Source organism: Hyla sarda, chromosome 4, assembly GCF_029499605.1.
Source record: "Hyla sarda isolate aHylSar1 chromosome 4, aHylSar1.hap1, whole genome shotgun sequence".
In the NCBI taxonomy this organism is placed as follows: domain Eukaryota; kingdom Metazoa; phylum Chordata; class Amphibia; order Anura; family Hylidae; genus Hyla; species Hyla sarda.
In genome coordinates, this window is record NC_079192.1 from 216,397,506 (window position 1) to 216,424,860 (window position 27,355).

General features: G+C 46.3%; 1 protein-coding gene across 6 annotated transcripts in view; it reads right to left on the reverse strand.

The window, feature by feature from the left end:
- RELN (reelin) overlaps nucleotides 1–27,355 on the reverse strand; it is a 1,155,521-nt gene that overhangs the window by 411,367 nt on the left and 716,799 nt on the right. For all 6 annotated transcript variants that reach the window (XM_056573506.1, XM_056573505.1, XM_056573507.1 and 3 more), the window contains 2 exons: nucleotides 16,074–16,186; nucleotides 15,266–15,474 (listed from right to left, as the gene is read on the reverse strand). In XM_056573506.1, the coding sequence (XP_056429481.1) occupies nucleotides 15,266–15,474; nucleotides 16,074–16,186 (322 nt within the window). The remainder of the gene's footprint in view (nucleotides 1–15,265; nucleotides 15,475–16,073; nucleotides 16,187–27,355) is intronic.

Below are 27,355 nucleotides of genomic sequence, written 5' to 3' on the forward strand. Positions count from 1 at the left end.
CATCTCTTGGGGGATCGGTGGGTTTCGGTTTAGGTCGCAGGGCTCTATGTATCCTCTCTATTATAACTCCGGCAGCTCTTTCAGGGCCAATGAGTGATTCAAAGATTTCAGCAGCAACCTTCCGTAGCGCCTCGTTTGCCCACGATTCAGGCAGACCCTTGAGCCTAATGGTTTTCCTTCGGCTCCTATTCTCTTGATCCTCTATGAGAGTGTACGTAGAGTTTAAGTGCGCCTCCAACAGTTCAGTTTGGTCCGTGAGGGCCGCTGAGTAAGTAGTAAGAGCTGAGCACGCCTCCGTTCTGTGGCCCATGGCCATAACTTCTGTCTTAATGTCAGCCAATTCAGTGAGAACCGGTTTAACAGCTTGAGAGAGGGCTTTTCTCATAAAGGATTTCAGAAACTGTTGTGTGACAACAGCTGGAGAGAAGTCAGTATCGCTATCTTGCTCACCTTCCTCCATGGAGTCTCTCTGTGAAGCTGCATCCGGCGCCATCTTGGGCTGACGAGCAGGAGAAAAGCCGCCTTTCTTCATGAAGAATTTGGACATTTCAGCCTGTCCTTTCTGCGATCTAGGTGACTCGCCCGGGTCACCGGGTGCTTGTTTGCCATATTTGACCATCATTAGCGAAGAATAGTTGGAGTTATAGGCGCTTTTCTCTGGTTAGGCGAGTGAGCTGCAGGCTCACACGTTCATTCCGGTCCGCGGCTAGGCTCCACCCCTCGGAGCTGTGCAGTTCCTATGGGGATATTCTCCCATCATGCACAGCTCCCGGGACGTGACATCTTCATTGAGCAGTTAGACAGAAAACTTCAGAAGCTAGTAACTATTGGAAGGATTAAGATTTTTTAATAGAAGTAATTTACAAATCTGTTTAACTTTCCAGAGCCAGTTGATATATATATATATATAAAAAAGGTTTTGCCTGGAATACCCCTTTAAGTCAAAAGGGGGCTAAGGGCCGTGCCCTTTTAAAGTAGATGCCCTATAATGCACTCACAAGCTGTTAGCTGTCATTTAAACTTCCCAGCACAGAGCACAGGCAGCACAGAGCCCGCCGAGGACATTTATCCGGCCCGCCGCTGCCTGGGACATCCCTGTGTCCCGGAAGATGTTTTCAGGACACAGGGATGCGCTCTCGGAGACCCCACGTTTACTTTAAAAACGCAGGGTCCACCGGGAAGGTGGCGCATGCAGGGACGTCACTGACGCTGTGTGTGCGCCCATAGCAACGGAGCGCGGAGGAGTGGGGCAGCAATGAGGTCGTGCTCTGGCCAGCTAGGTAAGTGTTACCAGCGGCACGTCAGCTTCTGTGCTCCGACCACCGCTCCTTCGGTACCGGCACTCACTGCTATGTCCGGACCAGAGGAGCGGTGGTCGGAGCACTGAAGTGGGGCAGAACACAGGCATACAGCCTCCAGCCATACACTGTATGGCTGGAAGCTGTATGTCTGTGGGGGAACATACTGCACCTAATTTGGGGGAACATACTGCACCTAATTTGGGGGATCTATACTGCACCTAATTTGGGGGATCTATACTGCACCTAATGTGGGGGAACATGCTGCACCTAATGTGGGGAGCTATACTGCACCTAATGTGGGGAGCTATACTGCACCTAATGTGGGGAGCTATACTGCACCTAATGTGGGGAGCTATACTGCACCTAATGTGGGGAGCTATACTGCACCTAATTTGGGGGATCTATACTGCACCTAATGTGGGAGATCTATACTGCACCTAATGTGGGGGAACATGCTGCACATAATGTGGGGAGCTATACTGCACCTTATTTTGAGGATCTATACTGCACCTAATGTGGGGGAACTATACTGCACCTAATGTGGGGGAACATCCTGCACCTAATGTGGGGGAACTGTACTGCACCTAATGTGGGGGAACTGTACTGCACCTAATGTGGGGGAACATTATACTGCACCTCATGTGGGGAACATTATACTGCACCTCATGTGGGGGAACATTATACTGCACCTAATGAGGGGGAACTTTATATTGCACCTAATGTGGGGGAACATTATACAGCACCTAATGTGGGGGAACATTATACTGCACCTAATGTGGGGGAACATTATACTGCACCTAATGTGGGGGAACATTATACTGCACCTAATGTGGGGGAACATTATACTGCACCTAATGTGGGGGAACATTATACTGCACCTAATGTGGGGGAACATTATACTGCACCTAATGTGGGGGAACATTATACTGCACCTAATGTGGGGGAACTATACTGCACCTAATGTGGGGGAACATTATACTGTACCTAATGTGGGGCAACTATACTGCACCTAATGTGGGGGAACTGTACTGCACCTAATGTAGGGGAACTGTACTGCACCTAATGTGAGGGAACTGTACTGCACCTAATGTGAGGGAACTGTACTGCACCTAATGTGAGGGAACTGTACTGCACCTAATGTGAGGGAACTGTACTGCACCTAATGTGGGGGAACTGTACTGCACCTAATGTGGGGGAATTGTACTGCACCTAATGTCGGGGAATTGTACTGCACCTAATGTCGGGGAACTATACTGGACCTAATGTGGGGGAACTATACTGCACCTAATGTGGGGGAACTGTACTGCACCTAATGTGGGGGAACTGTACTGCACCTAATGTGGGGGGACTGTACTCTACCTAATGGGGGGCTGTACTCTACCTAATGGGGGGGAACTGTACTGCACCTAATGTGGGGGAATTGTACTGCACCTAATGTGGGGGAATTGTACTGCACCTAATGTGGGGAGACTATACTGCCCCTAATGTGGGGGAACTATACTGCACCTAATGTGGGGGAAATGTACTGCACCTAATGTGAGGGAACTGTACTGCACCTAATGTGGGGGAACTATACTGCACCTAATGTGGGGGAACTATACTGTACCTAATGTGGGGGAACTGTACTGCACCTAATGTGGGGGAACTGCACTGCACCTAATGTGCTGGAACTGTACTCCACCTAATGGGGGGGGGGGGCTGTACTCTACCTAATGGGTGGGAACTGTACTGCACCTAATGTGGGGGAATTGTACTGTACCTAATGTGGGGGAATTGTACTGCACCTAATGTGGGGGAACTATATTGCACCTAATGTGGGGGAACTGTACTGCACCTAATGTGGGGGAACTGTACTGCACCTTATGTGGGGGAACTGTACTGCACCTAATGTGGGGGAACTGTACTGCACCTAATGTGGGGGAACTGTACTGCACCTAATGTGGGGGAATTGTACTGCACCTAATGTGGGGGAATTGTACTGCACCCAATGTGGGGGAATTGTACTGCACCTAATGTGGGTGGACTGTACTGCACCTAATGTGGGGGAACTGTACTGCACCTAATGTGGGGGAACTGTACTGCACCTAATGTGGGGGAACTATACTGCACCTAATGTGGGGGAACTGTACTGCACCTAATGTGGGGGAACTGTACTGCAACTAATGTGGGGAACTGTACTGCACCTAATGTGGGGGAACTGTACTGCCAACCCTAAGGTGGGGGAACTGTACTGCACCTAATGTGGGGGGTCTATACTGCACCTAATGTGGGGGAACTATACTGCACCTAATGTGGTGGAACTGTACTGCACCTAATGTGGGGGAACTGTACTGCCAACCCTAAGGTGAGGGAACTGTACTGCCAACCCTAATGTGTGGGAACTACAACCGAATGTGGGGGGATCTATACTGCCAACCTAATGTGGGGGGAACTGTGCTGCGTACTTAAAGTGATAGTCCACTAATAAGATATATAAGTGTGCATAGGAATTTGTTAATGTTTTGTTATCTATAGTCCGGCCCTCCAACGGTCTGAGGGACCGTGAACTGGCCACCCGTTTAAAAAGTTTGAGGACCCTTGCTTTACACCTCTGAGCCGGGAAGTTTCATTGACAGCTAATAAGAAGCATGAAGTCACCAGCAGGGGCAGAGGGAGGACACAGCAGCATTGTTTACTTATACTCTGTGCTCAGGCTTCCTTCTCAGCTCTTCCCCTCTTCATGTTCCCTGCACTGCTCGTCTGGGCTTCTCTCCTGCTCCTTCAAGTCTCAAAGCAAAAGGAGGGAGGAGGGTGCACAGCACAGGGAGAGGAAACTGAGCTGTGTCCTCCTCCTGCCCTTTATGGGCTATGCTGCCTTATATGTGCACATGACCTCCACCCCAACTGCTGCCCTGGGGGAATGATGGCATCTGAGGTGACTACTAACTAGCCTAGAAGGTAAGTGTACATAATGGGGGGAATTTATCATTATGTGTCTATTGTAGACACAGTTCTACCCCTTTACACTGCTTGTCTATTGTACACTCTTGCTCAGAATTTACTAAGGCTGTACACTCCTTTGATAAATCTTGTGCAAATATAGAAACGCCCCCCTCGCTCAACTGTACATTTCTCCTCTACCTCACATGAAAAGTGGACGTAGGGATTTTGTTCTATTGCTTTGAGGCCAGGATTCCATTGAGGTTTTTTGTCCATCAGCAAAAACGCCAGAAAAATGTCACAGCTTTTTGCGGTTTTCACTTGCGTTTTTGTTGGTGTGGGGAAACAAAAAAATTTACTAAACTTTTTGTTGTTTTTTTTTCTTCGAAATTTAAATACGTGAATGTGGAGGACTATGTCAGATTTGGTGGATTGCGACAATGAACAGATTTTTTTATGTCAATAAAAGGGTTAAAGGGGTAGTCCAGTGGTGAAAAACGTATCCCCTATCCTAAGGATAGGGGATAAGTTTGAGATCGCGGGGGGTCCGACCGCTGGGGCCCCCTGCGATCTCTCTGTACGGGGCCCCGGCTCTCCGCCGAGATAGCGGGTGTCGACCCCCGCACGAGGCGGCGGCCGACACGCCCCCTCAATACATCTCTATGGCAGAGCCGGAGATTGCCGAGATTGCGATCTGCAACTTATCCCCTATCCTTAGGATAGGGGATAAGTTGCTCACCACTGAATCACCACTGGACTACTCCTTTAATGAGGGCTGTGGGGGAGTGTTTTTTTCAAATACATTTTTTTCAATGTGTTGTGTTTTTTATAATTGAATTTTCAGGCTTAGTGGTGGACTGTACTAAGGCGGGGCTTAGCGTTAGCCCCCAAAACAGCTAGCGCTAACCTTCAATTAGTACCCACCGCCACAGGGGTGCCGGGAAGAGCTGGTACCAACAGGCCCGGAGGATCAAAAATGGCGCTTCTGGGCCTAGGCGGTAACAGGCTGGCGTTATTTAGGCTGGGGAGGGCCAGTAACAATGGTCCTCGCCCACCCTGGTAACGTTTTTTATTTATTTATTTATAATAAAAAAACGCATAATGTTCACCCTATTTTCAGTATCAGCCAGATACCAACCAAGCAGCAACAGCCTGACGTTACCATGGTGGGCTAGGACCACTGTTACTGGCCCTCCCCAGTCTAAATAACGCCAGCATGTTGCCGCCTTGGCCCAGGAGCGCCATTTTTGATGCTTCGGGCCTGTTGGTATCGGCTCTTCTCGGCACCCCTGTGGCGGTGGGTACCGGGGTAATAATTAGGGGTTAGCCCTAGCTATTTTTGGGGCTAACGCTAAGCCCTGGCTTAGTAATGGATTCTGTCTACAAGATGGCTTCCACTACTAAGCCTGAAAATTCTAATATAAAAAACACGACACATTAATAAAAAATAAATATTTAAAAACACTCCCCCACAGCCCTCGTTAACCATTTTATTGAAATAAAAAAACGCTGGTCATCGTCGCAGTCCACCGAATCTGACGTAGTCTTCCGCATTCATGTGTCTGAAATGAGAAGAAAAGAAAAACAAGAAATATGGGTTAGTACATTTTTTGCGCTCTCCCCTGGGAAGAGTGCACATAATGCAGCGTGTTCCGAAACAGGGAGCCTCCAGTTATTACTAAACTACAACTCCCATCATGGGGGGCTGTAGTTAAGCAACAGCTGGAGTCTCCCTGTTTGGGAACACACTGCTTTGTTCCCATTATGCAAAACGCATAATGTGAACAGAGATTTGTCCCTCTGCCCTTGGACTACTACTCCTATCATGGGCAGAGTCTGTCCCATGATGGGAGTAGTTGTAGTACCGCAGCGCTGCTGAGGGATGGCACTTGCATATCCCCCGGCTGTGGGACTTTTAGGACTACTACTCCCATCATGGACAAACTCTGTCCATGGTGGGAGTTGTAGTCCAGGGGCTGAGGTGCAGATCGCACCGGGCCATTCTGCAGAGACCGCTGCAATCCGCATGTAAGTTAACAAGTCGGGCGGTACATGCGTCTACATATACACTGACATAATTCATAATCCCCGCCGGGAGACGGGAGCTCTGATTGGTCAATAGGTATTTTCCAATCAGAGCTCCCGTGTTCCAGCGGCAGTGATTATGAATTATGTCAGTGTATATAGAAGCAGTGGGCAGCGCGATGTAGCCGCATGTACCGTCCGGCTTGCTAACTTAAATGCCGATCGCAGATCATTCTCTGGAGATCCGCTGCGATACGCATTTATTAACCATACAAAGCGGCGGTACATGTGTCATAATTCATAATCACCGCCGCCGGGACACGGGAGCTCTGATTGGAGAACAACTATTGACCAATCAGAGCTCCCCTCTCCCGGTCGCGGCGATTATGAATTATGACAGTGTATATAGGAGCCGCAGTGTAGACGCATGTACCGCCGCTTTGTATAGTTAATAAATGCGGATCGCAGCGGATCTTCAGAGAATGATCTGCTGCGATCCGCATTTATTAAGCGGTACATGCGTCTACACTGCGGCTTCCATATACACTATCATAATTCATAATCGTGGCCGCCGGGAAAGGGGAGCTCTGATTGGTCAATAGTTGTTCTCCAATCAGAGCTCCCGTGTTCCGGCGGCGATTATGAATTATGACAGCTGTATATAGAAGCCGCAATGTAGACACATGTACCGCCGCTTTGTATAGTTAATAAATGCGGATCGCAGCGGATCTCCAGAGAATGATTTGCTGCGATCCGCATTTAAGTTAAGAAACTCAGGAGAAATTAAAGATAATTGGTTTTCTCAATCCATAGAGTGATAAAGGTATCCCTTGGTGAAGGTAAATATTATATAGCAAAAAGTGAAGAATCACCAATAAGGTTTAGATATCAAATCTTAATTTATTTCACTGATAAAATCGTTATCAAAAAGTGTTAACTAATAATGGGAGGGGGGTGAGGGTACAGGTGAGTGCCTACACTCAGAGCCCTGCCTGATCTAGGGGGGGTACCTAAACTAAGTGTGGATAGGAATGGGAAACATAGAGACAATATATACAGATAAGTTAGCCTCTTCTACCAACGCGTTTCGCCTAATGTGGAGACATAGGCTCATCAGGGGACAAGAGGGCAACAAATATATACAGCGATGACAAAGTATTAGCACGTTGAAACATAGATGAGTTAACACTTGAGTACTAAACGATTAGCATAAAACAGATACAATCTGATAAGTGGAAAAAGATGGGAATTGGTCACAGTGGTCAGGGACAGTCAAACTAGGGTATATGTTGTCAGTGTCTAATTGTCAAGATAAAGATGCATAGAGACATTTAGAAATGGGATATAAAATACAGTACAGTATTAGACCTAAATGATGTATAATGGTGTCCTATACAAGTTAAGGTATTAATAAAGAGGTAATCTTCAGAGTATTTCTATTCACTCCATGTACAAATCCATACTGCAAAAAAACAAATTAGAGGACATGAGACATCCAATCTCAAAGAATATTTATAGAGATTCCAAATCGTATATCAATTTATCTTACCACAGGTGTGAATAAGTGGTAGATGCCATAATCAATAGAAAATGATGATAGATCAAGAAGGTAACGTTAGGTCTAGACAAAAAAGATAAATAAAAAATATTGTAGTGTCCAAATACAGTACAGAACCAAATAAATAGAAAGCAAAGGGCCTATCACATACCCTGATGCGACAGCCTGTACATGTGTGATATCCCATATAAGCCAGATTCAATTGGTTCCAAATCAAAATTGATAACTATAAACCCAAAGAAACATCAATTGAAATTATCCATGTGCTTATAATATAAATGTATACTGATGAAGTAATAGGATACATAGTAAGCCAGTTGTACTGACCTGTCCACAGCCACTAAATAGAGTCAGCATGTGCATAAATAAGATGAGGCCATTTTAGCCTGAGAAAGATCCCAGGTAGCTAAAAAGAAAAAGTATGACGCCAGGTCAAAAAGAAAGAAACTGAATGAACAGTCTGTAAACAAGATGAGTGAATGGTCTATGAGCAAGATGCATAAACTGACTGCTAAATACCTTGTCAGATGAGGATATGATACATGCTACCGGAGATGGTGAGCGCCAGCACGCCGCTGGATATCGAAGCTCACCCGGCGTTTAAATAGAGCTCCCGGGCGTCTTTGATGATGCTGCTTCCTATGTATGGAACGCAGCAAAGACGTCACATCCGGCGAATTGACCCGCACAGAAGGCGGAACTATTCGCGGCGCCACACAGATAGTGTGAAGCGCAACCGGAAGTATGCTTTGGTACAATGGACCGCAGACCCTGGCAGCTGCCGGTGCCTGGAACGCAAAGCGACATCTCTTCCGGTCCCATGAACCGCACGAGAGGAGCAATAGAAGTTAAAGCGAAACCACAATTGGTCAAGATGCTGACCTAGATTAACACCAGAAATGACACCAAAAATATGTCATATCGCATCGGGTTACAATTAATTGACCTGGCATACCAGTTCCAAAAAGAAATATATGGAAAGAAAATAAAGATAAATATAGATCAAGTACAATGGGAACAAGGGAGCCTACCTGAAAAAACACATGGAACATTATAGTTTGTCTGTTCGAGTACCACTGAGACCCAATGATATAGATGGCAAGCAAATGATAAAAATAGGGATAGGAGGGGGAGGAGGGAGGGGGGGGGGGGGACCAAAATGAGCTGTCCCATGTCCTCTAAGGGTATCCACCAAGATTTTAAATGTATGATGCAAACGAAATTGCGTCATTAAGTCCAAAAGGGACAGAAGTCCGCAACTGGTAAATCCATTTTGTCTCCATTTGAAGAAGTTTTTTGTCTAGATCTCCACCCCTACTATCAAGTTGGACCGTAGTGACACTCTGGAAAGTTAGATTACAAGGAGAATCTGGGTGGAAGAGATGCATATGATTAGATAGGGTTTTATCCCTTTTATTTCTTATATCCCCTATATGCTCTAGAATACGTCGTCTAAATTGTCTACTAGTTTTTCCGACGTATCCCTTGGGGCAGGAGCAGGAAGCTAAATAAATGACACCCATTGTTTTGCAATTCGCATAATTGCGATTAGTGTAGACATGATCGTCAGTATAACGTTTAAAGGTTTTTGATACTTTTATGTAGTCACAGGCTTTACATCCCCCACATCTAAATGTGCCCTTGATTTTTGGGTTAAGCCACGTAGATTGTTTTGGAGTGGAAAGGTGACTATGTACTAGGAGGTCCTGTAGATTTTGAGACCTTCTATAAGTCACTATTGCTCTATTATTGCTCTATCCCTATTTTTATCATTTGCTTGCCATCTATATCATTGGGTCTCAGTGGTACTCGAACAGACAAACTATAATGTTCCATGTGTTTTTTCAGGTAGGCTCCCTTGTTCCCATTGTACTTGATCTATATTTATCTTTATTTTCTTTCCATATATTTCTTTTTGGAACTGGTATGCCAGGTCAATTAATTGTAACCCGATGCGATATGACATATTTTTGGTGTCATTTCTGGTGTTAATCTAGGTCAGCATCTTGACCAATTGTGGTTTCGCTTTAACTTCTATTGCTCCTCTCGTGCGGTTCATGGGACCGGAAGAGATGTCGCTTTGCGTTCCAGGCACCGGCAGCTGCCAGGGTCTGCGGTCCATTGTACCAAAGCATACTTCCGGTTGCGCTTCACACTATCTGTGTGGCGCCGCGAATAGTTCCGCCTTCTGTGCGGGTCAATTCGCCGGATGTGACGTCTTTGCTGCGTTCCATACATAGGAAGCAGCATCATCAAAGACGCCCGGGAGCTCTATTTAAACGCCGGGTGAGCTTCGATATCCAGCGGTGTGCTGGCGCTCACCATCTCCGGTAGCATGTATCATATCCTCATCTGACAAGGTATTTAGCAGTCAGTTTATGCATCTTGCTCATAGACCATTCACTCATCTTGTTTACAGACTGTTCATTCAGTTTCTTTCTTTTTGACCTGGCGTCATACTTTTTCTTTTTAGCTACCTGGGATCTTTCTCAGGCTAAAATGGCCTCATCTTATTTATGCACATGCTGACTCTATTTAGTGGCTGTGGACAGGTCAGTACAACTGGCTTACTATGTATCCTATTACTTCATCAGTATACATTTATATTATAAGCACATGGATAATTTCAATTGATGTTTCTTTGGGTTTATAGTTATCAATTTTGATTTGGAACCAATTGAATCTGGCTTATATGGGATATCACACATGTACAGGCTGTCGCATCAGGGTATGTGATAGGCCCTTTGCTTTCTATTTATTTGGTTCTGTACTGTATTTGGACACTACAATATTTTTTATTTATCTTTTTTGTCTAGACCTAACGTTACCTTCTTGATCTATCATCATTTTCTATTGATTATGGCATCTACCACTTATTCACACCTGTGGTAAGATAAATTGATATACGATTTGGAATCTCTATAAATATTCTTTGAGATTGGATGTCTCATGTCCTCTAATTTGTTTTTTTGCAGTATGGATTTGTACATGGAGTGAATAGAAATACTCTGAAGATTACCTCTTTATTAATACCTTAACTTGTATAGGACACCATTATACATCATTTAGGTCTAATACTGTACTGTATTTTATATCCCATTTCTAAATGTCTCTATGCATCTTTATCTTGACAATTAGACACTGACAACATATACCCTAGTTTGACTGTCCCTGACCACTGTGACCAATTCCCATCTTTTTCCACTTATCAGATTGTATCTGTTTTATGCTAATCGTTTAGTACTCAAGTGTTAACTCATCTATGTTTCAACGTGCTAATACTTTGTCATCGCTGTATATATTTGTTGCCCTCTTGTCCCCTGATGAGCCTATGTCTCCACATTAGGCGAAACGCGTTGGTAGAAGAGGCTAACTTATCTGTATATATTGTCTCTATGTTTCCCATTCCTATCCACACTTAGTTTAGGTACCCCCCCTAGATCAGGCAGGGCTCTGAGTGTAGGCACTCACCTGTACCCTCACCCCCCTCCCATTATTAGTTAACACTTTTTGATAACGATTTTATCAGTGAAATAAATTAAGATTTGATATCTAAACCTTATTGGTGATTCTTCACTTTTTGCTATACCGCATTTAAGTTAGCAAGCCGGGCGGTACATGCGTCTACATCGCGCTGCCCGTGGCTTCTATATACACTGACATAATTCATAATCGCCGCCGCTGGAACACGGGAGCTCTGATTGGAGAATACCTATTGACCAATCAGAGCTCCAGTCTCCCGGCGGGGATTATGAATTATTACAGCTGTATATAGAAGCCGCGGGCAGCGCGATGTAGCCGCATGTGCCGCCCGGCTTGCTAACTTACATGCGGATTGCAGCGGGTCTCTGCAGAATGATCCGGTGTGATCTGCACCTCAACCCCTGGACTACAACTCCCATCATGGGCAGAGTCTGTCCATGATGGGAGTAGTAGTCCTATAAAGTCCCGCAGCCGGGGGATGTGCAAGTGCCATCCCTCAGCGCTGCGGAACTACAACTACTCCCAACATGGGACAGACTCATGATAGGCGTAGTAGTCCAAGGGCAGAGGGGCAGATCGCAGCAGATCATTCTCCAGAGACCTGCTGCGATCCGCATTTCTTAACTATACAAACCGGCGGTACATGCGGCTCCTATATACAGTTCTTATAATTCATAATCCCCGCCGGGAGAGGGGAGCTCTGATTGGTGGATAGCTATTGACCAATCAGAGCTCCTGTAACCCGGCGGCGGCGCAGTGTAGCCGCATGTACCGCCTGCTTTTTAAGTTAATAAATGCGGATCGCAGTGGGTCTCTGCAGAATGATCTGGTGCGATCTGCACCTCAGCCCCTGGACTACAACTCCCATCATGGGCAGAGTCTGTCCATGATGGGAGTAGCAGTCCTTACTGTCCCAAAATAGACACTTGGGTACGTGTCCTCCGAGGTGGTGTATATTTGCGCAAGAACAGTGCTTTTGCGCATTTTTTTTGCGTAAAAAAAAAAACTGCAGTTAATAAATTCGATTCTACAGTAGAAAGTGCTCTATGGTAAACTTAACCGTAGACATGGCCATGAAAAATTTTATCAGATTTTGCGCAAAAAAATTTGCAAAAAACCTCCTGCCCAAATTTTTTTGTGAGAAAAACGGTGATGTGTTGTATACTTCTATATATTATATTCAGTATGTCATTTATAATGCTGAAAAAATTAACAACAGGTAAATGGTTCCTGTAAGTAGTGGGTTCAGAAATGCTCTTTCACTTTAAAATGGGTTAAAGTGGACCCCTCCCACAATGAGACACCTATCCCCTATCCTGTGATAAGTACCTGATAACGTCAGTTTCCTGGAGTACCACTGGAAAAAGACTATTAATCAAGTACTGTGGGGTGAGGAGGAGCTGAGCAGCGGAGTACCCCTTTAAGGATGCAGTTATACATATTATGTGTAGTCCTTTTTATTGTTTTTATATTAGGTTGTTTTGTCTGTCACTCTCCCAACCACTTAAATTGTACTTGCCATTGACCATAGCATCTAAGGAGTTAAAAGGTCAGGACTGGGGTTCTCTGATCCCAGCCACTGCAGTAGGAGACCAAATGTATTCAACGGCTGGCTTACACTGTGGATGGTACAGGCTCAGCTCCTGAGCCCATGTAATAACTGTGCCTTATATATGTATGACAGTTTTTGTGCAACTTTTTGTTTCCTTTACGTCAAGCCCAGTCCTGGGCCACATGGGCAGCTTTAACCCCTTAAGGACTCAGGGTTTTTCCGTTTTTGCACTTTCGTTTTTTCCTCCTTACCTTTTAAAAATCATAACCCTCTCAATTTTCCACCTAAAGATCCATATTATGGCTTTTTTTTTACGTCACCAATTCTACTTTCCAGTGGCATTAGTCATTTTACCTAAAAATTTACGGCGAAACGGAAAAAAAAAATCATTGTGCGACAAAATCGAAGAAAAAACGCCATTTTGTAACTTTTGGGGGCTTCCGTTTCTACGCAGTGCATATTTCGGTAAAAATGACACCTTATCATTATTCTGTAGGTCCATACGGTTAAAATGATACCCTACTTATTTAGGTTTGATTTTGTCGTACTTCTGGAAAAAATCATAACTACATGCAGGAAAATTTATACGTTTAAAAATGTCCTCTTCTGACCCCTATAACTTTTTTTATTTTTCCACGTACAGGGCGGTATGAGGGCAAATTTTTTGTGACGTGATCTGAAGTTTTTAACGGTATGATTTTTGTTTTGATCAGACTTTTTGATCACTTTTTATTCATTTTTTTAATGGTATAAAAAGTGACCAAAATACGCTTTTTTGGACTTTGGAATTTTTTTGCGCGTACGCCATTGACCGTGCGGTTTAATTAATGATATATTTTTATAGTTCGGACATTTACGCACGCAGCGATACCACATATGTTTATTTTTTTTTATTTACACTGTTTTATTTTTTTTATGGGAAAAGGGGGGTGATTCAAACTTTTATTAGGGAAGGGGACCTTTATTAACACTTTTTTTTTACTTTTTTTTTTTTGCAGTGTTATAGGTCCCATAGGGACCTATAACACTGCACACACTGATCTCCTATGCTGATCACTGGCATGTATTAACACGCCTGTGATCAGTGTTATCGGTGCTTGACTGCTCCTGCCTGGATCTCAGGCACGGAGCAGTCATTCGACGATCGGACACCGAGGAGGCAGGTAAGGGCCCTCCCGGTGTCCTGTAAGCTGTTCGGCACGCCGCGATTTCACTGCGGTGGTCCCGAACAGCCCGACTGACTAGCCGGGATCCTTTCACTTTCGCTTTAGAAGCGGCGGTCAGCTTTGACCGCCGCTTCTAAAGGGTTAATACCACACATTGCCGCGATCGGCGATGTGTGGTATTAGCCGCGGGTCCCGGCCGTTGATGAGCACCGGGACCGACACGATGTGATGCGGGGTCGCAGCGCGACCCCGCTTCATATCGTGGGAGCCGGCGCAGGACGTAAATATACGTCCTGCGTCGTTAAGGGGTTAAATGGGCACTGTCATGAACTTTTATTTTTTATATATATGTTGTAGTACTGATGTACTACAACATATTTCTAATATACTTGAATTATTTTTTTTGTCATTAAAATACTTTATTTTAATTTTGAAATCCGGCCACTAGGGGTCGCCCTCCTAGTGGCCGGCCGCAGCCTGCTGTGACGTCACAGATGAATTCAGACCGATCCCGGCTGGGCATCGCTTCTAATTCAGTCAGGCTGTGCTCACTCTCTGCCTGTCAATCAGACAGGCGGGAGCGAGTGCTTTGAACTATGAGGATGCACGCAGGCTCCCTGGTTTCGCACGCCGACTCGGCTCCCGTTGTGAGTGAAAACCCGGCTCCCGTTGTAAGTTAAAGCACTTTAGTCTTTTTTTTTTGTGGGGGGGGGGGGGGGATTGCGGGTTGCAAGGCGGGGTTCGGGGGAGGGGGCATTGCGGGTTGCACGGGGGGGGGGGGTTCGGGGGAGCGGGATGTGCTGCAGCTGCGACCATCGCCGTAACACACATACTGTTTTCACCACAGGGTGCTTCCAGTTGTTTCTCCACTACAACTCCCAGTATGCCATGACAGCCAATAGATGTCAGGGCAAGCTGGGAGTTGTAGTGGTGAAACAGTTGGAGGCACTCTGTATAGATGAGCTAAGGGCAGAGTTCGGCCCCCTGCAGGCATCAGTGACATCGTGCCTACTGGGGAAGTCTGCCTGGTAAGTGTGCACACTACCAGACAGACAAAAAGGCATTTTTAATATAGTAAAAAAAAAAAAATTAAGGCAGGGAGGGGGTTAGGGATAGATGGGCAATAGGCAGGGACAGAAGTAGGGAGCTACTCTTTAAATATGTAGATTTTATTGAGAGAAGTGTGCCTTCACAGAAGTGTGCCTGTGGAATGCTGGTATTAGTAAATCCACCTCTATATGTTATAGTTAAAATGATTTACCTGTTTCCTGGCTGATGTGATCCACATCCAAGATTGATAGAAAACTGTATCATGTGGGATTCAGTGGAGGGCAGAACAGGAAGCACATGGAAAAAGTCCACAGCCCAAACATTTAAATTGTGTCCTCGGTGGCTGTTTTGCCTGAGACAAAACTTTGTGGCAGGAGTCTGCAGCTCTGGACTAATAATAGTAGAAACTAAAGATGGCACCTTAATAGAAAATGATATTATTGTTAACTGGTTGAAGGCTTAAAATTCATGTACTGGTAGCAAATTAGTTATCATAGTATACTTAAAGGAATATTCATAATTTTTGGGTTGCAAATTAGTTATTTCAGACTTTTCTATTATAATAAGTCTGTAGTATAATTAAAGGAAAACTTTCAGATTTCTCCCCCTGCACTAACCAGCAGTACTGGCTGGTAGTGCGAGGGACGCTGATCAGTTTGATGCTTACCGTGCCTGGATCTTCTGCTATATTCAGCACTCCTATTTGCTTCCTCTGGATGGTTTATTCTGTCTGCTATGCTGTTGACATTCCAAACACACTTCAGCCAATCACTGGCCTCAGCAACCATTGCAGAGTGTTTGGAACATCATCAGCAAAGCAGAGAGAGCATGTTATCCAAGGGAAGTAAACAAAAGCAATGTGTGGATAGGAGCCATGGTGCTGGATGCAGAAAGCAGAAGACTGTTGGATATAGTGAATTTTGTTTTTTATAAATTTGTTTTGTAAGCTCTTTCAATTACATAAAAACCCCATATAAGCTATATTTCTGTAGTATCGCTTTCCCTTCAGTCTACCTTACCTTATAGGATGAATAGGAGAGTTTATCCATTACAATATGGTCTTTCCTACCATCAATCTGGGCATATAGGACAACATCATTTTCATGGGATTCTCCAGGGCTGCAGAGTCCACCTATATATAAAGAAAAACATGATATTATGTAAATGAGTTTCCATCACAATAGGCAAAAATAAAGGCAATATAACGATTTGTACGTGTTTTATCTGTACTACATACATTTAAAAACTTTTAAAGGAGATAAGAGGGCCCATCTAACAGGAAGGGATACACTGTGTGCTTCAGTGGTGTTTGTGAGAGTGTGTGTCCATCTGTGAGTGTGTAAGATTTGGTCCCCAACAAAAGTAGAAAACATCTGGAAGACTTTATTTAGAGCGTTCTCTAGGCCTGTTTGTGATCCTGTGTAATACTAGTGTATCTCAACATATCATGCGTGATACATGTATCTCATGTATTACAGAACAGGTGAAGCAGGGCCAGCACCGTTAAAAACAGAAGTTTATTCAATTCCTTTTAAAAATCTATTCAGGAAGCAGTATAAGAGAGCACATTTGGCAATATTATATTATAGCAGTAACAGTATCGGATTCATCCTATTAGCTGACGCGTTTCAGGTCAACCGACCTTTAGTCATTGCATGTATGCTTACTCAATGTTTTATACTAACCCGTTCCTACCTCCAAAAAGGAGGAGGAGGAGTTTCCGGTAGCATTACAACAAACAAAACTTTAACACCAAAAACTACAAATACATCAAGGTTTAAATATAATTAATAATGTACAGGGTGGGCCATTTATATGGATATACCTTAATAAAATGGAAATGTTTGGTGATATTAACTTCCTGTTTGTGGCTCATTAGTATATGTGAGGGGGGAACTTTTCAAAGTGGCCATGGCGGCCATTTTGAAGTCGGACATTTTGAATCCAACTTTAGTTTTTTCAATAGGAAGAGGGTCATGTGACACATCAAACTTATTGGGAATTTCACAAGAAAAACAATGATGTGCTTGGTTTTAACATAACTTTATTCTTTCATGAGTTATTTACAAGTTTCTGACCACTTATAAAATGTGTTCAATTTGCTGCCCATTGTGTTGGATTGTCAATGCAATCCTCTTCTCCCACTCTTCACACACTGACAGCAACACCGCAGGAGAAATGCTAGCACAGGCTTCCAGTATCCGTAGTTTCAGGTGCTGCACATCTCGTTTCTTCACAGCATAGACAATTGCCTTCAGATGTTCCCAAAGATAAAAGTCTAAGGGGGTCAGATCGGGAGACCTTGGGGGCCATTGAACTGGCCCACGACGACCAATCCACTTTCCAGGAAACTGTTCATCTAGGAATGCTTGGACCTGGCACATTCCCTGAATTTTTCCAGCAAGATGGTGCACCTCCACATTATGGGGGTCAGGTTCAAGCATTCCTAGATTAACAGTTTCCTAGAAAGTGGATTGGTCGTCGTGGGCCAGTTGAATGGCCCCCAAGGTCTCCCGATCTGACCCCCTTAGACTTTTATCTTTGGAGTCATCTGAAGGCAATTGTCTATGCTGTGAAGATATGAGATGTGCAGCTGAAACTACGGATACTGGAAGCCTGTGCTAGCATTTCTCCTGTGGTGTTGCTATCAGTGTGTGAAGAGAGGGAGAAGAGGGTTGCATTGACAATCCAACACAATGGGCAGCACATTTGAACACATTTTATAAGTGGTCAGAAACTTGTAAATAACTCATGAAAGAATACACTTACATTAAAACCAAGCACATCAATGTTTTTCTTGTGAAATTCCCAATAGGTTTGATGTGCCACATGACCCTCTTCCTATTGAAAAAACAAAAGTTGGATTCAAAATGGCTGCCATGGTCACCACCCATCTTGAAAAGTTTTCCCCCTCACATATACTAATGTGCCACAAACAGGAAGTTAATATCACCAACCATTCCCATTTTATTAAGGTGTATCCATAAAAATGGCCCACCCTGTAGAATCAAATCAGTTCTATTATTCATCCTGTTAGGTAGTACAGTATGCTGTTATAAAGATAGATCCACATTGCTTCTCTATTATAAAGATGCCAGACAAGATCGCCACCCCTTTTATTTTGAGTGACTCTTTCAATGCCAGAGAAAACTAAAGCAGATTTGTTACCTGAATGTTTAATGGCAAAGTGTCTGGATACATTTGCCATACTAGTAGTTATTAAAGGGGTTATCCACCATAAGGTGATTTTCAGCACATACCTGTCAGACAGTAATGGACATGCTTAGGAAGGATCTGTGCTTGTCTTGGGGCTAAGATGCTATGTTGTAAGATTACCATAACGCTGTGGCTATTTTTTTGTGAACTGGTATTGTTTGAGTTTCCTTCCTTGCCTACAAATCCCATAATTCAATTTTCCTCCCTCCCACACATCAGCCACCGAAACCATCTAAAAATAAATGACCTGCATCCATTCAAAAGACCTATGTTTTTCAATCAGGCTGCCTACAGCTGTTGCAAAAATACAATTAGTTGCAGATTGATCTCTCTCCCACCAAGCGATCGCTCCACCCATTGAAGCAGACAGGCTCCCTGTCATCAGCTGACTAGTGAGTCAGGTCTCGGCAGCATTGCAACCTGGGAAAAATCTGACAACAGTAATTTTGTATGCTGTTAAAAATAAATATTGGGGTGAAAATCACATAAGAATTGTGAGAAAACCGTCACACACTGGTACAGACACTATATTATGAACTACACTAACTTTACAGCACCTGTAGCATAGCCAAGTAAAAAAAAATTCCCCTTTAAACTCGAAGTCTTTCTCACATGTTCTTGTATTCTTTTTTTTAAGCGTTTTTTTGTGCTGCCTATGTAGTTTAAATTGCATTCTGTGCATGTTATTTTATAAATCACATATCTGCTACTGCGATTAATAACATTTCTGATATAGCATTTTTTAGCATACTGACACTACAAATCTAGATTTGGAGCATTTGTGAAAGCCCTTAACAGATAACCACGATTCATTTCTGTCATCACCATCAACCAAACTAGGTACTACAATAGATGATAGAGTAGTTGCCCTTTTACTAGAGCAGTGGTTCACCAACCTTTTTCGGGTCGGGGCCCCCCTCACAAAAAAAGCTTTTTTTGTGGGGCAACCCTAACGAATAATATTCAACGCGTGAGAAAAAATGGCTAAAAAGAAGCAATACACATCACCTATACATCTGTTAGCCATGTATTACAGTGCTGCTATATGCAGGACTCAGAGGTGATTTCTTCTTTGATCAGTCGTTCACTTTTCTTTTCCATCTGGCCCAGGCCGTCATGATGGTTTCTTCCTGTCACAACTCTTCACCACAGAACCTTAAAAAAAAAAAGAAAATATTAGGCTCCGTACTTTTCCAGCATCATCCTATCTTTTTTCCCACAAGTACCTTCATCTCACACACACAGTGCCTCCAGCAGCCTTACACACACACATACAAATACCTCCAGTCTCCAACACAGTGCCCCCCTCACACACACACACAGTGCCCCCAGCAGCCTCACACACGCACACAGTGCCCCCAACAGCCTCACACACTCACACAGTGCCCACAGCAGCCTCACACACGTGCACAGTGCCCCCAGCAGCCTCACACACACACACACAGTGCCCTCAGCAGCCTCACACATGCACACAATGCCCCCAGCCATCTCACACATGCACACAATGCCCCAGCAGCCTCACACATGCACACAATGCCCCCAGCAGCCTCACACATGCACACAATGCCCCCAGAAGCCTCACAAACACACACAGTGCCTCCAGCAGCCTCACACACACACAGTGCCTCCAGCCACCCACCCCCTCACACCTTTTGCCTTCAGCCTCCCACCCAAATGTCTCCATCCACCCACCCATGTTGCTTCCAGCCTCCTAGCGCCATTACCTTAATTCCCCCCACCTTTGCTTCCATTCACCCCCCCATCCACCCTGCCACTGCTTCTATTCACCCCTCAGCCACCCACTGCTTCCATTCACCCTGCAGCAACCCATCCACCCCTGCCACTGATTACATTCACCCGCAGCAACCCAACCAATAACCCCTGCTTCCATTCAAGCCTCCCCTGCTTCCATTCAACCCCCCCCCCCCGCTTCAATTCAAACCCCGGCTTCTGCCCCTGCTTACATTCAAACCCCTTCCCGCCTTCCATTGGGCCCATTTTCATTTAAAAAACTGCTTCTTTTCACCCCACCGCTCCTGCCCCTGCTTCCATCCCCCCCGCTTCTGCCCCTCTTTTCATTCAACCCCCCCTGCTTCTGCCCCTGCTTTCATTCAATGCCCTGCTTCTGTCCCTGCTTTCATTCAACCCCCCTGCTTCTGCCCCTGCTTTCATTCAATTCGACCCTGCTTCTGCCCCTGCTTTCATTCAACCCCACCCTGCTTCTGCCCCTGCTTTTATTTAACCCCCCCAGCTTCTGCCCCGGCTTTCATTCAACCCCCCCCCCTGCTTCTGCCCCTGCTTTCATTCAACCCCCCCTGCTTCTGACCCTGCTTTCATTCAATCCCCCTGCTTCTGCCCCTGCTTTCATTCAATCCCCCTGCTTCTGCCCCTGCTTTCATTCAATCCCCCCGAATCTCCCCCTGCTTTCATTCAACCCCCCTGCTCTGTCCCTACTTTCATTCAAACCCCCCACACCCTGCTTCTGTCCTGCTTTCATTCAACCCCCCTGCTTTCATTGAAACCCCCCTGCTTCTGCCCCGCTTTCATTCAAACCCCCCCTGCTTCTGCCCCTGCTTTCATTCAAGACCCCCCTTCTTTCATTCAACCCCCCTGCTTCCATTCAACCCCCCCCTGCTTCTGCCCCTGCTTTCATTCAACCCCCCTGCTTCTGCCCCTGCTTTCATTCAACCCCCCCTGCTTCTGCCCCTGCTTTCATTCAACCCCCCCTGCTTCTGCCCCTGCTTTCATTCAACCCCCCTGCTTCTGCCCCTGCTTCATTCAACCCCACCCTGCTTCTGCCCCTGCTTTCATTCAACCCCACCCTGCTTCTGCCGCTGCTTTCATTCAACCCCACCCTGCTTATGCCCCTGCTTTTATTCAACCCCACCCTGCATCTGCCCCTGCTTTCATTCAATCCCACCCTGCTTCTGCCCCTGCTTTCATTCAACCCAACCCTGCTTCTGCCCCTGCTTTCATTCAACCCCACCCTGCTTCTGCCCCTGCTTTTATTCAACCCCACCCTGCTTCTGCCCTGCTTTCATTCAACCCCCCCTGCTTCTGCCCCTGCTTTCATTCAACCCCCCAGCTTCTGCCCCTGCTTTCATTCAACCCCCCAGCTTCTGCCCCTGCTTTCATTCAACCCCCCAGCTTCTGCCCCTGCTTTCATTCAACCTCCCCCCTGCTTCTGCCTCTGCTTTCATTCAACCCCCCTGCTTCTGACCCTGCTTTCATTCAATCCCCCTGCTTCTGCCCCTGCTTTCATTCAACCCCCCCCGAATCTGCCCCTGTTCTCATTCAACCCCCCTGCTTCTGTCCCTACTTTCATTCAAACCCACCCACACCCCGCTTCTGCCCCGCTTTCATTCAAACCCCCCGCTTCTGCCCCTGCTTTCATTCAACCCCCCTGCTTCTGCCCCTGCTTTCATCCAAACCCCCCTGCTTCTGCCCTGCTTTCATTCAACCCCCCCTGCTTCTGCCCCTGCTTTCATTCAAGACCCCCCTTCTTTTATTCAACCCCCCTGCTTCCATTCAACCCCCCTGCTTCTGCCCCTGCTCTCACCCCTGCTTTCATTCAAACCCCCGGCTTCTGCCCCTGCTTTCATTCAACCCCCCTGCTTCTGCCCCTGCTTTCATTCAACCCCCCTGCTTCTGCCCCTGCTTTCATTCAACCCCCTTGCTTCTGCCTCTGCTTTCTTTCAACCCCCTTGCTTCTGCCCATGCTTTCATTCAACCCCCTTGCTTCTGCCCCTGCTTTCATTCAACCCCCTTGCTTCTGCCCCTACTTTCATTCAACCCCCCCCTGCCTCGGCCCCTGCTTTCATTCAACATCCCCTGCTTCTGCCCCTGCTTTCATTCAACATCCCCTGCTTCTGCCCCTGCTTTCATTCAACACCTCCTGCTTCTGCCCCTGCTTTCATTCAACCCCCTGCTTCTGCCTCTGCTTCCATTCAACCCCCCAATCTGCCGCTGCTTTCATTCAACCCCCTGCTTCTGTCCCTGCTTTCATTCAACCCCCTCACTTCTGCCCCTGCTTTCATTCAACCCCCCTGCTTCTGCCCCTGCTTTCATTCAAACCCCCCTGCTTCTGCCCCGTTTTCATTCAACCCCCCTGCTTCTGCCCCTGCTTTCATCAAACCCCCCTGCATCTGCCCCTGCTTTCATTCAACCCCCCCCTGCTTCTGCCCCTGCTCTCACCCCTGCTTTCATTCAAACCCCCCTGCTTCTGCTCCTGCTTTAATTCAACCCCCATGCTTCTGCCCGTTTTCATTCAACCCCCCGCTTCTGCCCATGCTTTCATTCAACCCCCTTGCTTCTGCCCCTGCTTTCATTCAACCCCCTTGCTTCTGCCCCTACTTTCATTCAACCCCCCCTGCTTCGGCCCCTGCTTTCATTCAACACCCCCTGCTTCTGCCCCTGTTTTCATTCAAACCCCCCTGGTTATGCCCCTGCTTTCATTGAACCCCCTTGCTTCTGCCCCTGCTTTCATTCAAACCCACCTGCTTTCATTCAAACCCCTCTGCTTTTATTCACCCCCCCTGCTTCTGCCCCTGCTTTCATTCAAATCCCCCCTGCTTCTGCCCCTTTCATTCAAACCCACTGCTTTCATTCAACCCCTCCCCTGCTTCTGCCCCTGCTTTCTTTCACCCCCTCCCCTGCTTCTGCCCCTGCATTCATTCACCACCCCGCTTCTGCCCCTGCTTTCATTTAAACCCCCCTGCTTTCATTTAACCCACCTGCTTCAGCCCCTGCTTTCATTTAACCCCCCTGCTTCTGCCCCTGCTTTCATTTAACTTCCCCACTTCTTCTGCCCCTGCTTTCATTTAACTTCCCCCCCGCTTCTGCCCCTGCTTTCATTCAACCCCCCTGCTTCTGCCTCTGCTTTCATTCAAACCCCCCTGCTTCTGCCCCTGCTTTCATTCAACCCCCCTGTTTCTGCCCCTGCTTTCATTCAACCCCCCCTACGTCTGCCCCTGCTTTCATTTAAACCCCCCTGCTTCTGCCCCTGCTTTCATCAAACCCCCCTGCTTCTGCCCCTGCTTTCATTCAAGACCCTCCTTTTTAATCAACCCCCTGCTTCTGCCCCTATTTTCATTCAACCCCCTGCTTCTGCCCCTGCTCTCACCCCTGCTTTCATTCAAACCCCCTGCTTCTGCTCCTGCTTTAATTCAACCCCCATGCTTCTGCCCGTTTTCATTCAACCCCCCACTTCTGCCCCTGCTTTCATTCAACACCCCCTGCTTCTGCCCCTGTTTTTATTCAAACCCCCTAGTTATGCCCCTGCTTTCATTGAACCCCCTTGCTTCTGCCCCTGCTTTCATTCAAACCCCCCTGCTTTCATTCAAACCCACCCTGCTTCTGCCCCTTTCATTCAAAACCCCCAGCTTTCATTCAAATCAACCCTGCTTCTGCCCCTTTCATTCAAACCCCCCTGCTTTCATTCAACCCCTCCCCTGCTTCTGCCCCTGCATTCATTCACCCCCTCCCCCGCTTCTGCCCCTGCATTCATTCACCCCCTCCCCTGCTTCTGCCCCTGCTTTCATTCACCCCCTGCATCTGCCCCTGCTTTCATTCAATCCCACCCTGCTTCTGCCCCTGCTTTCATTCAACCCAACCCTGCTTCTGCCCCTGCTTTCATTCAACCCCACCCTGCTTCTGCCCCTGCTTTTATTCAACCCCACCCTGCTTCTGCCCTGCTTTCATTCAACCCCCCCTGCTTCTGCCCCTGCTTTCATTCAACCCCCCAGCTTTTGCCCCTGCTTTCATTCAACCCCCCAGCTTCTGCCCCTGCTTTCATTCAACCCCCAGCTTCTGCCCCTGCTTTCATTCAACCCCCCTGCTTCTGACCCTGCTTTCATTCAATCCCCCTGCTTCTGCCCCTGCTTTCATTCAACCCCCCCCCCGAATCTGCCCCTGTTCTCATTCAACCCCCCTGCTTCTGTCCCTACTTTCATTCAAACCCACCCACACCCCGCTTCTGCCCCGCTTTCATTCAAACCCCCCTGCTTTCATTCAAATCCACCCTGCTTCTGCCCCTTTCATTCAAACCCCCCTGCTTTCATTCAACCCCTCCCCTGCTTCTGCCCCTGCATTCATTCACCCCTCCCCCGCTTCTGCCCCTGCATTCATTCACCCCCTCCCCTGCTTCTGCCCCTGCTTTCATTCACCCCCCGCTTCTGCCCCTGCTTTCATTTAAATCCCCCTGCTTTCATTTAACCCACCTGCTTCTGCCCCTGCTTTCATTTAACCCCTCCTGTTTCTGCCCCTGCTTTCATTTAACCCCCCCTGCTTCTGCCCCTGCTTTCATTTAACTCCCCCCTGCTTCTGCCTCTGCTTTCATCAAACCCCCACCTGCTTCTGCCCCTGCTTTAATCCAACCCCCACCTGCTTCTGCCCCTGCCCCTGCTTTCATTTACATCCCCTTGCTTCTGCCCCTGCTTTCATTTAACCCCCCTGCTTCTCCTCCTGCTTTCATCCAACCCCCCCCCCCCTTCTTCTGTCCCTGCTTTCATCCAACCTCCCTGGCTTCTGCCCCTGCTTTCATTCAAACCTCCCTTGCTTCTGCCCCAGCTTTCATCCAACCCCCTGCTTCTTCCCCTGCTTTCATTTAACCCCCCCCCCCCCCGCTTCTGCCCCTGATTTCATTCAACCCCCCCATTTTTATTCAAACCCCCCCCCCCACTTCTGCCCCTGCTTTCACTCAAACCACCACCCTGCTTCTGTCCCTGCTTACAACTCAATCCCCTTCCCTTCTGCAGTTTTCAAAAAAAATCCCCACTTCCCAACCCTTCACCTGTGTGCTGGAATGTGCGTTGTAAGGTACACAGGATGCCGGGGAAGCGCCGTCGCTGTAGTGACGTGGATGCTTCCCTGCCCGGCGTTGCAACGCAAGATCCTCTCTGGCGGAAGCGTTCAGAACTTGATGCTGACGCTTCCACCAGGAGGGAAATTCTAATGAAAAAAAATTGAAAAATAATGTTTTCCCCTCCGGAGCCTGCGGCACCGCTGAATAACAATGGAGGGACACCCCTGTTAGGAATCACTGTACTAGAGAAGCGTACTCCCACTCACAGAAGCTGTTTTAAACCCAGATCGCTGAACAGCATGGGTAAGTGTTTAGTTATAATGCTTTTAATCTTGTTAAATTCAGAACTGTATGTAGTGACAAAGGTTATGCACAGAACTACGACACTGACATTTTTAACAACAAATATATAATTTATTGAATCATATATAAAAACATGATAAAATATAATATAACACAAAAGATACAGAAAACAGAAGACAAAGGCATGTGAATACAGAAAAAACGTGGGTGGGTACAAGGTCTAGCAAAATGGCTATATATATGGAAACAAAGTAGCCAGTGTGAGCTAGGGTACGTGTCTGGAAGATCAAGCACAAGCTTGAGCCTAAGGCCTACAATTGAAGTTCACACTAGAAAAAGAATATAATGTGGTGAAGAGTAAATAAACCATAAAACAATTACCCACCAAACCCCAACGATCGTTTCGTTTCAAAAGTGCTTCCTCAGGGGGGCATGACAAATAGTCACATCACCAGGTCTTAAATAGTCAAGGACCGCCAATCACAGTAATATCTCAAAGATAGACTAGATGGCCAACCAATGAGTTATGTCAACATCATACCAAACACACCTCCAAAGCGCACTAGAGACACCTCCCATATCTCTGGCGAGTGGGCTTGTACATTTTGATCAAAAATGTATACTAACAACCTGTTCGTTTTTGATATTATGCTGAGAAGCAATCAGATCATTATACAAGATTGTAGACGTGCGACCATGCCTGTTTCTTCTACCCGAATTCACAGTGTGTTTTCTATCCCCTCCTTTTTTTTTTTTGTTTGAACATGTGTCTGCACTCTTCCCCACCCCCTTAGCCCAACCCTATATAAGTAGTAGTTAGCTACACAAGGGCCATTTCTTTCCTAGCAGCCTCCCAGTCTGACTGGGAGAGCTTGGTAAATGTGCTATTACACCTTGTTCACACTGGTGTGGTGCTGTGCGGTGTCCGTTGCTGCAGTGGCGCCATGTCTGTGGGGAGGTGTGACCCATAGACTGGTTTGAGTGGCATTGGAGCCGCTCTGACAGTGGGTCGTTCCCCCCGTGGACACTGGTCGCCGCCCAGTGCTACGCCATTTTATGCTAGGGACGTTAGGGACCCACTCTAAATAGGTGGCCTTGACGTGGCGAGTGGGCTTGTACTTTTTGATCAAAAATGTATACTAACAACCTGTTAGTTTTTGATATTATGCTGATAAGCAATCAGATCATTATACAAGATTGTAGACGTGCGACCATGCCTGTTTCTTCTACCCGAATTCACACCTCCCATGTCTAATGATATGTCCCACAGGTGGTAAAATACATACAGGTACCTGGTAGAGTCATACATGGTGGCCGTCCATGTTCCGGAATACGCAGTAGGTACTTCCGTTTCACCCTTGGCGTCACCCGACCTTCCGTTTAGATTATTCTCACCTCTACTCGTTGGCTTTACCTTGTTTAATAGCTCTGTGCGATCCATTGGATCTACTCAATTGCGGGCCCTTTTGAGAATACATGGGGGATAACCTCTCTGGTGAAGCCTGGTAAATGCATTATTATCTTCCCTCTGATACACTTCATTCGTTGAACTGTTCCACTTGATGCGGATAAGTAGCCCTACCGGTATGCCTTCTACTGTGTGTTTGGGATGGCAGAAATCCACTCTGAGCGTGGTATTGCCTAAGATAGACTTTCGGAATGGAGTGATTGTAACTCTGTTACCATTAGCAACAAACACCACATCCAAGAATGATATTGTATCTTTTTCCCATGAGTGGGTTAATTTTATGTTACAAAATTATTGGTGTTGATATATTTAATGAAATTCATTGTTTCACTCTTATCCAACTTCGAGGCAATAACCACGTCATCTATATACCTGCCATACCAGGCAAGACAAGATTTAAAGGAAATATCTTCTGAAAAAATTTGCATTTCTTCCCACCAGAAAACAAATAAATTAGTGAGGGCTGGGGAGGACTGCACCCATTGAAGCCCCTGTTTACTGTAAACAAAAAG